Consider the following 13,138-nt stretch of genomic DNA (forward strand, 5'->3'; position numbering starts at 1 on the left):
CCTCTGTGTATGTCACTCTTGCACCGCCTGAGAGCACCCATCCTTCTGCTCCATCCATCTCAGCAGCCCCTGGTGTAGCTGAGATTTCCCTGTGCCTGCTGTGGAGAGATATTTTCACTAGTATTTTGTTATTGGATCAGCTTTTAGAAAGGATATTTAATATATTGAAGGAGTCAGTGTTGCTCATCCAGGTTGCAAAATTTGGGAAAATGACTACTGCTGCAGGGCAGAGCTGGGTCTTCCTGCAGGCAAGTGACTTCTGCAGGTCACCCAGCATTGCCTCTGCTGTGGTGGCCCAGGTGGCTGTCCAGGGCTGTTGGTCAGTGACATCTTTCTGAATAGAAAGGCATGGGGTGCCAGGCACCAGCTCACCTTGATGTTGAAGAGATATGGACCCTGCTGAGCATGAAATCCTCTGTACCTGCAATAAAAAACCTGGCTGGGTGGTGGATTGTCTGTGTCCTCTCTAGGTACAAATAATGCTATCTTCCTGCATGGCATTACACAGCCCCTCTGTCTGCACTGGGCTGTGAGCCCTGCATTCCCATCCAGAAGGTGGAGGTTACATCCACCGTCTCTCCATCACTCTCAAGAGAAATGGTAAAGGATATTTGATCCCTGCAAACATCTCCAAGCTTCATTCTTTAAGGAGAATATGATTATTTTTTTGTCCCCACTCTACCTTCACTTTTACCACAAAACTTTTTAAGGTCAAATAGTGGCTCTGTCCATGCCAAGGAGTGGGTGGGTGTGATGGCTCTCCCAGCTGCATAAATCCAGATGGCTCAGACGGTCCTGGGGATGATCCCTGGCAATGCAGAAAATTGCATTTTTAGCCTGGGAGAGGCCAACCCTGTGTCACTCAGTGCAGTTACATGCAGTTCTTGCAGATGCTCAGTTTGACAAAGGAATGGTGCTGCACCTCCAGCAGCTCATGGCTTAGGGCAGCACAGGATCCTGGGAAAAACCTGCCCTTCTCTGAAAACCTCTCCCACCAGGGCTCTGGGCTGGGAGAATGCCCAGGTGGGGAAAGGCGAGGGCGGGCAGCAGGAATGCGGCAGGGAAGCTGCCATTGTGCAGAGCTGCACCTAAGCTACCATTTGCTCTGTTAGTCAGAGGGAGCAGAGGTCATTTGCCAGAGTGCATATAAAGCATGAGAACCAGGAAAAGGATACGTGTCTGCTGGGACAAGGACAGCTTGGAAAGTACGTATGGCATGGCTTTTCTTTGGTTGTGGTACGGAAACTGCTTGTGGCTGAAGTGGTGATGTTGGGCAAGGGGAAGAGGTGGAAGCAAAGGTGAGGTTTTCTATCTGGAAAGCTGCTTCAGGGTTAACTACAGCGTGGTGGCTGCTGCTGATGGCATCTTGAGAAATGTGGGGAACAGAGGTAGAGGACAGCAATTTTTGCACTGTGTTGCTCATATAGTGCACTGCATTTGTGCACATACAGTGCCTATAGATACAGCTTTATGACCTTGGCTGTTGGTGAAATGTAGCTGCATGCACCTCAGGATGCTTTTGTCCCCATCAGTCATTCCACATGGCTGGTGATGCCATGGGGGTGTGATTTGTGAAATTGTGAAATTGTGATGCTTTTGGTGCGCTCATCTCTCAGTAGGTGAGTGTGTGGCAGAGGCTTCTCCAGGCTATTGCCTGCTCCACACTGCAGCTACCACCTGTGCAGGGATGTGGTGTGCTTGTACCTGGGGAGGGGAAAGGGAGGTCTGACTGGAGGAATCCTGTCCCTAAAATTTCTCTTGCTGCTGCTGCTCCTGTGCACAGTTCTCCCTGTGGTCCCTGTGGTCCTGCCTGCTGCTGAACACCCCTGTCACTGCATGGGAGCCCCATGCTGGGCTCACCACTGCACAGCCTGTCCATTGTCTCTCTCCAGCCCTGCCCCTCCTGGTTCTTTATTCTTAAATCATTGTGTGCCAAGGCTTTCTGAAGGGGCTGCTGTTTTCACATGCCAGGAGGTGTTACATTGGCTGCAGAGGTGGTGGGAATTACCTGGGATCTCATAGATGAACAAATAGGGACAGCTGGCCAAGGCAGGCCCAGGAGGTGTCTGGAGAGGGACGATGGATGCAGTGTCCCCTGCTGCACTCACAGGTGTCTCAGATAGGGCCAGCCTAGCCATCCTTCCACTGCCTGCAGAAAACTGCAAAGTCAGGAGCAAACCATGTGGAGATTTTTACCAGCTTTCTTCCCTCTTACACCATAATTCAACAACCTTTTTCATCTTCCTGGGACTGCCAGGAACAAGGGCTTGTCCTATAAGAAACAGCAACAGGCTGTTTCTGACAGCTGGGATGTGTCTGTTATGCTGGGGAGTCACAGGAGCTTCCAGCAGAGCCATCAACCCTTTGACAACCCTTTGGCATTAGTCAGTACAAATGCAATGCCACATCCGGTGTCACTCTGATGTGGGTGATGAGCTCAATGGCATCGTTTGAGTGCTGGGCATAGTACTTGTTCCACCCTATTTCTTGTGTTGTTTAATACTTAATTTCGTGTAACTGTGCAATTGTGGTACGAAAACAATCCTCTTAGAGTGCCTGACAAAGTGGTGCTGAGCTTGGGCAAAGGGCAGGGAGCGTGCCTGCATGGGAGTTCTCCGGTGGGAGAATCCTCAATTTTTTGAGGATTTTTGTTTTAATTAAAGCTCCAAAACCAAAACTGAGAGTGGCAGTTGCTGGTGCTGGGCCTTGCAGGGGGGGCAGGGAGGGAAGGGGCCACTGATGGAGGTGCAGGTGGAGTTGTTACTTTGGTCAGGTGATTTTGGGGATGGTACTATGGTGTAGGATCTTTCCTACTCTCAGAGAATGCAGCCCATTGCTGAGGAAGGATGGGATGAAGAGGAACTCCACAGGCCATGGTGACCCCACAAGTCTAAGGAAGAGGAGGATGACGTGTTGGCACAGACATCTAAGTGGAGGCAGGGTGGGAACTGGTGGCAGGGCTTAGGGTGATGGAAAGAGACAAGGAAAACCCACTGGCTTGAAACACAATAAGAAAGAAAGTGAAGAAGGAAGGGAGAAGGGGAAGCAAATAAGCTGAGATTCTCATAGAACAAAGCAAAGATTAGGGTGACTCCTGAGAGCTTGGGGAGGCTAGAACTGAGCAGTAGTAACTTTGGGAGACTGTGATCATAAAACAAAACAAAACAAATCCCAAAAAACCAGCCCCAGACACAGACAATTTTACGCAGACAATTTTACACAGACAAACGATGAAAGATAACCTGGAGATGAAAAGACTAATTTGAGGCGTTGAACCACTGCGGTTTCGAAGCAGAAGGACCTCTGTTTTCACAGAGGCGTTCTACTTGCATAGGGATGATGTGCTGCTGCCTTTGGTGGAAGACTGGTTTTAAGGAGGGTTTTCCTTCAGAGGGTAGTGGCAGCTTCTGGCAGAGCTGTGCCCCCCACTTTGTGGTGAGGGTGGCATTACCCTGGCAGTGGGGAGTCCCCAAGGAACTCTCTCTGAATGCAGCAGCCTGAGCAAGATGCCTACTTCAGAAACACCCGCAGCATCTTCCTCTGACGGTTTTTCTTTCCAGACCACAAACTGCCTGGAGGGACCCGAGCCCGTGCTGGCAATGGCCTCTCAAACTGTGATTACAGTCCAACCCCAGTTTTTAGCTGCCCAACAGCCAGGGGAGTGGCAAACAGGGCTGCTGGACTGCTGCTCCGACTGCGGTGTATGTGAGTACATACCTAGCCCTCATTCCTGCTGTTGCTCATGATGTGGTCCTGGTGTTTTACCCTGCTCCTCCTGCAGCATTACCCCTACCACAAACCCCACTCCCGTGGGTACTGGAGGCAGAACAGGTCTTGCCTGATGTCAAGAGCCACAGCTCTCAGCTGGTTTTTCCCTCTTTCCTCCATATTTGCACCCCTCAGCCAAGTCCACATCTCACTGTCCCACAGGTCTTTGTGGAACGTTCTGCTTCCCCTGCCTGAACTGCCAAGTGGCTGGGGACATGGACGAGTGCTGCCTGTGTGGCTCTAGCGTGGCCATGAGGACCCTCTACCGCACCAAATACAACATCCCAGTGAGTGACAGCTCAGGGACCTGTCCTAACAGCGACAACAGCCACAGGATGGGTGCCGGGGTGGGGGCTCAAGGAAGGAGAAAGGGGTTCCCAAGGGGAAGGGCAGTGGCAAGGAGTTGCATGAGCATCCCAGCTGGCCAGGAGTCAGCGACATATCTGCCTCACCACTGTGAGCTGGAGGTAATCCCAGCACACGCTACTTTATCCCAGTCCTTGCTGGATATGAGCAGCAGGACGCTGCAGGGCCCAGGTGAGCTCCAATGGGGTGCTGACGATGTAAAATAGAAAGGCTGAAAGGTTTAACGTTCGGTGTGGGAAGGGGTTTTTCATGCAATGTCCCTCGCTCCGCAGGGCTCCATCCTGCGAGACTTTTGCTCCATCTGGTGGTGCAGCCCATGTGCACTCTGCCAGCTGAAGAGAGACATCAACCGGAGGAGGGCGATGGGCATATTCTGGTAAACTGGGGGTAATGGCTAAACTGGGGGTAATGGCACTACTTTGTCTCACTGCTGCACAGCACTCAGTGGCTTCCCGGGCTCTCCCTTTCCTCTGACATCTGACTTCAGGCACAGGGTTGCAGCAGTGCCGGAGCAGTAATGGCTGAGGGAAGGGTGATCCTGGTCTTCTATCCCGCTGCAGATTCTGCCATCTTCAATGCACCCTGTGGAGCCACTGCAGGCTGGAGCTGCTGCTGCCCTGGATGTTGGGACGTGCACCATGAGGAGTTTGCCTTCACTGTGCTTGGTTCCCTTTTCTCTTGGTAAAGCCAGCAATAAAAGCACTGCCTGTCTTCCTGCCTGTGTGTTGTTATTTATGTCTCTGTGTCTTTCTGCAGCATCAGAATCGGTGCTGTATTTTTGTAGGCAGTGTGGCCAGAGGCATGATGAGGTTGTCAGGTAAATGAGGCTTTCTCTTGCCCACCCACACTAGAATGAGGCCGGACCACAAAATTCAGTGAGGAGAAGATAAAAAAAAGCCAAATCTGCTATGGGAATGGAAAAGATAAAACAAAGGCCAAATCTGCTACGGGGACAACTTCTCTGTGGACACCACTAATGTGCAGAACTGGTGACAGCATTGCCCTCTGCTCAGAGAAGCCCAAGAGCACTGAACCCATCCCTGTGGATGCCTGGACTGTCCCCAGCACCAAGACACAGGTGGGGAGTGATGATGATGCTGTGGGATTCCCAGTCACTCTGCTTTCCCCACACAAACGGTGTGAAAAGACCATCACATGGGAATGGCTTCTCTGTGGGTCAGACCCCTGCAGGTCGTGGGTGTTGGGTGTCATATTCTATGGTGGAAGAGCTGGGACTTGGGGGTGCAAAGGTTTATCCATTGCCAATCACGGTGACAAACAGGGAAGAGGTAAGTCTGGGACTGGGGTTGCTCTGGCTCAGATTGGTTTAAAGTTTATTGCTTTGGACAGAGAAAGGTGGGGTTTTGCCCAGAGAGGGCTGCAGGGGGCCCGGAGGCTCTGTCATATCTATGCTTCTGTGCTGGCACCTGCAGGATAGGACGGGAATTTATTCAAAAATACCTTTTCCACTCGCCTGTTTTCACCATCACTACCCCCGCTACATTTGCCCCCGGTGTGAAGGGGCGAGGCTGTGCGCTGCAGACGGCGTGTATGCGTGTGTTCACGCACACAAACATGTACACAGAGAAGCAGGAGAAAGCGGCTGTGCTGTGGTGCCAGCCGGAGCTGGGAGCTGGCAGTGTGCCTGCTGTGGGAACAGATGTCACGGGTGGCCACAGGCATGCTGGGTCACCTCTGCTTTCTCCTGGCTGCTGGTCCTAAATCCCTGCTACATGCATCCGGCCAGCCAACAGAACAGGGTTGAGGGCTGGGTCTGAGCCCCAGTCCACAACACAGGCAGCTGCCTGGTTTGAGGTGGCCAGTTCAGTGACAGCCCTGCTGCTGCAGGAGCCCATGAGTGTACTGAGAGCACCCAAGATCATGGACTTCTAAGCCACACAGCCTTCTAAGCCACACAGCCAGGAGTGCTGAGGTCCCCTCTTTCCAGGGACAAGTAAGCCCTGTGTCCCCAGAACAGAGCCCCCGCAGGCCCCTTGTCCCCATATCTCCTCCCACAGCGATGGTTGTTTTGGGCTTCCCTGACAGCCATTCCTGCTTGGCATTCTTCTACGCCCGTCCTTCATCATGGAGTCTCCCCCCGAGTCTCTTTCTCCTCCAGTGCATGCAGGGGTTGGTCCATTGGGACCAGGGACCAAAGCCATGAACCTCCACAGTTAGCCACGTCCTCCCCAGTGAGCCAGAAGCAGCCAGGAGGCTGCTGAGAAGACACGAGCACACAGAGGTTTTGTTTCTGTGAATTTCTTTATTAGAAGTAACTACAAATGACCACTACTAAAGCAAGTATGAACTTAAGATCACTCACCTGCATTCATTATTTGAGGTGCCACCAGCACGACCCGTGCCAAACTGCTGCCAGCAGCGGGCAGGAAGGAAAAGCCTCTTGATGCAGGTGCTGCAGATCATGGAGTCGTAAAGCCCGAAGCTGCACCTGCCCTGTATCCCGATCCCGGAGCAGGTGGTCCCTGGCTGTCGCACGGCTCAGCCCCTTGCTCCTGGTGTTCCACCCTCCTGGCGCACACAAGGAGGGGTGGCAGGCTTGGTTTTTCCTCTGGGATCCCGCTTCTCCAGTGAGATCCCTGCAGGCTGTTCCAGTGCCGTGTGCCATAACTCCGCGCTTCCTCATCTGTCCTGCCCCAGGAGCACCGGAATTCTCAGGCTGAGCACTGTTGGGATGGTACCATGTCTCAGGGATATCAAGGGACATGGACCTGCCCACAGCACCCCCAGGTGAGGCACCTCGGTGTCAGCAATTCCCGGTCGGAGTCAGCCCTGGACTGGCACCAGTCCCCACGCCCCACAGCTGCTTATGGCCAAAACAGGGATATTTTCTGGGTCCTGAGGCATTTCTGTCAGTAATGCTGAACCTTCCTTTCCTGCTTGAGGAGTCCTGCATTGTGCTTTTCCACTTTCCTTCAGGCTGCTGCCAGCTTGCTGGGGCCGGGATCGTTGCGGTTTCCTTGTGATGCTTCCCTCAAGGCCAGGATGGTTGTGTGACCATTTTCCTTGCTGGTCCTAAGACAGGTCCTTCTTGACACAGCTTTGCCCTTGTGTCCTCACGGGGCTTTGTTTGCACAGGCTGTGCTGTGGAGGTGCAGCAAGAAGCCAGGAGCAGCCAGCCCCAAGCCTGGGGGAGAGGCACCAGTGCCTGCCTGATCCAAGGAGTGTCAGGAGACACAGGAGCTTCAGGCAATGCCTGGTGAGTGCCCGAAGTGATGACCAAACAGCCCCACACCCAGTCATGCTGTCAAGGGGGTCTCTCACTGCTAGCTAGGGTGGGAGAAGCCAAGCATCACTGGGAAAACCTCATTGTGGGTGATGGATAAGCACTTGAAATCCGCTCTGAGGGCTGGCTCAGTTGGTTCTGTTCCTGCTGCCTCTCTTGGCACTGTATGAATATGGGTGGAGGGGCAAACAATGCCAGAGGGAGGTCAGTGCCATGTGGGGAGCTGTCACAGCTCCCCAGACCAAAGCCTCTCCTAGGAGGTTTGTGCCTAATGTTTGGGGGCCTGGGAGCTTGGAAGGGAGCTCAGGAAAGGTGAACCAAGAGTTGTTGGGGTCTGGCCCAGCTGCACCCCATTGCCAGGAGTTCTGTGTAGTGCTGGGGACAGCCCTGTGTTTGCGGGTACAGCTCCTGTGCACACAGTCAGGGTGAAATGCACCCTGCTTCACAGAGGTGTTTGTGCAAATGCCCTTCCTGGACTGCCCTTCTGGGAGAGATGTGACTCTTCTGAATAGGGAGGGGGACAGGCATCTCCTGAGGGTCTCTGGGGTGTGCCACCAGGAGCTCTGGCCGACTGGTGTCTCTCCTTTTTTGGGTACAGAGGGGGCTCCATGCCTTGTGCTGCCACCTCACCTGCAGCCACAGCCTGCAGCCCCTCAGAGCAGGGCTGCCCAGAAGAGCCAGGCTCACCCTCATCTCACTTCTGCTGTCAGGAATGGGACTGAGAGAGACCCTTCATGCAGTGAGGACCATGTGACATATTTAATCCACAAGGGAAGAGGCCATATTTAATCCTTGCTGGGTAGAGCTCCCCATAGAGGACAACCCATGTGGCTCCTGGGTGACAGGCACCCTGGCTCCAGCTGACAGACACCCCAGATAGCTTGGATTAGAGATGTTCCTGGTTCTCACAGCTCTGATTGATAAATGCTCCAGCTGCTTACAGCTCAAGGTATTTGATGCTCTAAGTGATTTCAACTCCTGCATCTTCCAGCTCCAGCTCCAGATCACAGTTCTGGCTGCTCTGCTGTTGAGGCACAAGATGCTCTTGCCAGCAGACCTCCTCCCCTTGTTGCACCCTGGGTTAGGGACTCTTGGGTTTCTCTTGAGTTTCAGGTCATTCCAGCTCCTGGACGTGGTATGCTAATTACAGGCAATGGGTGTTCCACCTCAGGTTATTTGAAACCCTGAGCTATTTTGGCTCCAGCACACACCAGAAAAGAGGTGCTCCCACTGCTTCTCGAGGCAGAAATTAAGTTGGGGGATGTTTGCAAACAATCTGAAGGGCTCCCAGAAATGGGAGACAGCCTGTCTCACAAAGCACACTGGTGAGGTGGGGAAGGCGTCCAAGATTGAGTCCTACTATCAACCTAACATTGCCATGTTCACCACATCCTCAAGTGCCACATCTACACATTTTGTTATCACTTCCAGGGTTGGTGATTCCACCACTTGGGCAGCCTGTTCCAATGCCTGACCATCCTTTCTATGAAGAAATTTCTCCTAATATCCAATCTAAAGCTCCCCTGGCACAACTTGAGGACATTTCCTTTCGTTTCCTTTCACCCTGTCGCTTGTTTACCTGGAAGAAGAGATTGAACCCCACCTCTCTACAAATTCCTTCCAGGTAGTTGTAGAGAGCAATAAGGTCTCTCCTGAGCCTCCTTTTTTTCCAAGCTAAACATCCCAGCTCTGCACCAATTCCACAGGGACATGAGATAATGCAGTGGGGCATGACCCTGAGCATCAGATCAGAGGCTCCTCTCTCTTCAAGGCTAATGCAGTGTGAGTATTGATGTAGTGGATGGTGGTAAAAGCACAACTAATGCAAGGCCCTCCTGATACAGCCTTCCTGTGTTTCCAGGGTGGTTCTCCATGTTTCAAAGAAGCTCTTTTGCTGTTCCTTCATTTTCGGTGCAGAGCAGTGGTGGTGCTGCCTGCATGAACTACAGGGAAATAAGCCAGACCACCAAGTTTCACATTCCGCACTGTTACTAACGGACAAACTTGATACTATTTCTTATCTTCCCCCAAGCCAGGCCACTAAGCAAGTTTGTGTTTCAGGATCCTGTGCAGCGTGAGCTGGGAGAGCAGTGTCAGTCACCAGAGGGCACCAGGGAAGCAGGATGCTGAGAACTCCACTCGTTTCTCTGCTTCACAATTCAGCACATGAAAGAGGGACAGTTCTTCAGCACTGCCCTGCTGCTTCTGCTGCTGCTGTTTGTCCACAGGCAATTTTGCCATGGCAAAACATTTCTGCTCTGGCACAAGTTCACAACAATTTAGCAGTGAGAAGGAAATAACTCAGTCACTGGTAAATATCAGAACAGTCATGAATGGGTGTAAAAATTCTGAGGGTATCTATGAAGTTGTCCTTGCCCTTTGTTTGTGTTCAGGACATTTCACAGAAGGTGCAGTGCTTGCCAGTGGGGTGCTTCAACTCCCTCCCTGGGACTTGCTGTCTCAAAGCAATCAGAGAGCTGGGGAAGAAAAGACAACTGCAGACATGGAAAGGTATTAGAAGAATCTGGTGTCAGCAGCTTAAGAGACTGTTACGTTCACTAAGAGGAAACAGAGGTCTTAGATATTTCCCAGGTGTGTTTATTGTCAACTAAGCCAGGTTTTGGCCTGCAAAGCAAGGTAGAGTCAAAACACCTGTAAGACAAAGCAAGGTTGTGAAGGATTATATCTCTAAGCTTAAATTCAGGAGGTTGGAACACATCAGTAAAATGCAGCTCACTCTGAGCAGCAGGGAACCTGCTAGGAAATCTCGCACTCAAGTAAAATATGTGATGTTAATATCACAGTGATTTAACTGGTACTTTTCTGGGGCGCAGTTTAAGTCATTTGTTACGGGAATGTTAAACCTTACAAGGGAAAGGCCCATCATGTTATTTTCAGGGCTAATGAGACAGACCAAATGATTCATGGGAGGTTTGACACCAAGCTGGAAATACTGCATAGTATCATGCCTGCGTGATTTGCAGCTCAGGAGAATTCCTGGTGAGCATCATGTTGATCAACATTAGATATAATATCTAGATCCCTCCCTTGAGGTTCATGACCTTGAGTCTTTCAATAGCAATTGCTCATACAAGATGTTTTCTTCTCCCTGTAATAAAATTTTATCATGTTTTTAAACATTGCCTCCCAGTGCTGAGGTGAAAGCACAGAGCTTCATTCAACTCCAAACAAAGAAGGGGCACAGCTCAGGACACACCTTGGCTGGTGTTGCTGCTGTGGAGATTTCACCTTTTATTTTGGTTAATGGACAGCTGGTGGTGACCTTCTGCCAGATTTAATATTTAAACAGAACATGCAAGCTGCTTGGAAGGACTGTCTGATAAGGTGATACCTCACTTATGGTGTGTTTAACATCTCAGGGTTTATGTGTTGTAAGCAGACCAAAGCTCACGTGCATGTTATGGGTGTGCCTCACATGTGACCAAGCACAAAACAGAAGTGTGACAGGTTGAACTCCGTATTTAATCAGTTGCTAACATTAAGTAATCCTGCGATACACCACAGGTTTGCCCAAAGATAAATGAGGGAAAATTTATGATCACTTTTTGTGCATTATCTGACAAATAAGCACCTGGGGCAGGCATCACCTTGGAAACCATAAGATAGGAAAAGATTTATTATGGTAGAATTCATTGCTGAGTTTTGCACTCCTGAGGGCACAGATTTCAAGCCCTGCAGCAATACATGAACCTTGGTCCCTGTGAGAGCCCTGCAGCAGCAAAGCCAATGAGATGCCAAAGTGTGAACTGTCTCCCCATAATGAAATAAATAATCTTATCTCTGAGGAATCATGTTCCTACAATGCATTTCTTTTATTGCTTATTTGAATATGAATGGCTCTATACTATCTTCGTACAGGATCACTAAACATCCTAGCAGCTACCAGAGTTGATAACACAGTCCCTTCAGACTGTCTATACATGTGTCCTATACATGTGTCTAAGAGAAAAAACTTCCCAGTGAAGTTAAATCACTCCTGGCCAGCTCCTGAAACTGCAGAAAGGCTGAATTCCTTTCGCTCAATGTTTCAGACTCTAATGCAAGCACCAGCTGGGGCTTTCCTTCAGACAGTCCGCTCCATGCCTGAAGACAGGAACAACTGTGAATTGACACATTCAGAAACAATCTCAAGGATACCTGTGCCCACAATTAAAAAAACCAAACAAATCATATTGGCTCTTAAAAGTAGAGCAAATATCTGTGCAAACAAAACAACCACAGTTTTTCATCTCCTTTTGTTGTTGTTGTTGGTTGGTTGGTTAAGCTGGAGCACCAGTCATGCTGAGAGCAACAGTCTCCTCTCTCTGCAACCTGTGCAAGTGCTCTGCTTTTTCTAACTCACGGAAGAATATCCTGAGTTGGAAGGGACCAAAGAAGGATCATAAAGTACAACTCCTGGCCCATCATAGGACAGTCACAAGAACCATACCATGTACTCAAGGGTATTGTCCAAAATCTTCTTGAACCCTGTCAGGCTTGGAGCTGTGACCACTTCCCTGGGGAGCCTCTTCCAGCAGCCAACCACCCTCTGAGCAAAGAAACTTTTTTCTAATATCCAGCCTAAACCTCCCCTGACACAACTTCAGGCCATTCCCTTGGGTGCTGTCACTGTCACAACAGAGAAGAGCTCAGTGTCTGCCCCTCCTCTTCCTCTCACAACGAAGCTGTAACTGCAATGGAGTCTCCCCTCAGCCTCCTCTTCTCTAGGCTAAACAGACCAAGTGACCTCAGCCACACTTGGTATGGCTGCCCCTCAAGGCCCTTCACCATCATTGTTGCCCTCCTTTGGATGCTCTCTATAGCTCTTACTTTCATATATATTGGCACCCCAAACTGCCCCAGCACTCGAGGTGAGGCCGCCCCAGAGCAGAGCAGAGCAGAGCAGAGCAGGAGAATCCCCTCCCTTGCCCAGATGGTGATTCTGTGCCTGATGCCCCCCAGGGCAGGGTTGGCCCTCCTGACTCCCAGTGCACTGACACACATTCAACTTTCCATCGACCAGGACCCCCAGGGCCCTTTGCACAGTGCTGCTCTCCAGCCTCTCATTTCCCAGTCTGTCCATACATCCAGAGTTGCCCCATCCCAGGTGAAAAATACGGCACTTGTCTTTGTTTAAAGTTCACGTGGTTGGTGATTTCCCAGCCCTCCAACTTGTCAAGGTCTCTCTGCAGGGCCTTCAAGGGAATCAACAGCTCATCCCAGTGTACATCCCCTCATTGCACCTTTGAGTCCTGCATCCAAGCTGCCTGGGGATAGGCCTGATCTAATACTACAAATTGTCTGCTGAGGTTTCCGGCCCAGGCTGCAGATATGCTCTCCCTGAACAAGATAACAGTATTTCTGCACCTTTTGGAGATGTGTGCACCTTCTCAAATGCCACTGGGACTATGCAATGATTTTCACTAGCTGGTGGCATGCTTCTAAGTCTCATATAAAACAAGTAGAGAGTTAATTATTATAAAATCATTGATAAAGGAAAGAACAAAGTCTCAGGAGCATGGTTCATGAACTGTGATATACTTACTTATCCCGGGTTACAGCTACACAAAAAAATCTGGCCATGTGGTGTTCGGTCCAGGAGAGCTCTTACAGGTAGCCTTGATGTTTATCAGTGATGAGTCTTGCTAGGAAAAAGGGATTATTTAAAAAAAATCATTATTTTAAATGGAAACCATCCATAACATGTATTCTTCTGCATCATCTCTCAAGGGGAAAGATTGTGACTCCATGGACTCATGC

General features: G+C 50.5%; 1 protein-coding gene across 3 annotated transcripts; it reads left to right on the plus strand.

Annotated features, from left to right (window-relative positions):
• Nucleotides 1-1,123: 1,123 nt before the first annotated feature.
• Nucleotides 1,124-4,841, plus strand: LOC119700631 (placenta-specific gene 8 protein-like). Of its 3 annotated transcripts, none has more exons than XM_038136061.1 (4): nt 1,124-1,205; nt 3,561-3,705; nt 3,931-4,055; nt 4,407-4,514. In XM_038136061.1, the coding sequence occupies exons 2-4, from the start codon at nt 3,600-3,602 to the stop codon at nt 4,512-4,514; spliced, it is 339 nt and encodes a 112-aa protein (XP_037991989.1). In that variant the 5' UTR covers nt 1,124-1,205; nt 3,561-3,599. The 3 variants fall into 3 exon arrangements, with proteins under 3 accessions (XP_037991989.1, XP_037991988.1, XP_037991987.1); XM_038136060.1 differs by lacking the exon at nt 1,124-1,205 and adding an exon at nt 4,695-4,841 and having other exon boundaries at nt 3,347-3,705; nt 4,407-4,510; XM_038136059.1 differs by lacking the exon at nt 1,124-1,205 and having other exon boundaries at nt 3,347-3,705.
• Nucleotides 4,842-13,138: the final 8,297 nt, after the last annotated feature.

Source organism: Motacilla alba, chromosome 4 (assembly GCF_015832195.1).
Source record: "Motacilla alba alba isolate MOTALB_02 chromosome 4, Motacilla_alba_V1.0_pri, whole genome shotgun sequence".
NCBI classification, from domain to species: domain Eukaryota; kingdom Metazoa; phylum Chordata; class Aves; order Passeriformes; family Motacillidae; genus Motacilla; species Motacilla alba.

What these genes read in the sequence shown, in the direction of transcription:
- LOC119700631 (XM_038136059.1), top strand. Translation starts at nt 3,507, where the DNA reads ATGCCTACTTCAGAAACACCCGCAGCATCTTCCTCTGACGGTTTTTCT. An exon ending in CTGCTCCGACTGCGGTGTAT is followed by an intron (nt 3,706 to 3,930) that starts GTGAGTACATAC and finishes ACTGTCCCACAG; the next exon opens with GTCTTTGTGGAACGTTCTGC. An exon ending in GCACCAAATACAACATCCCA is followed by an intron (nt 4,056 to 4,406) that starts GTGAGTGACAGC and finishes CTCGCTCCGCAG; the next exon opens with GGCTCCATCCTGCGAGACTT.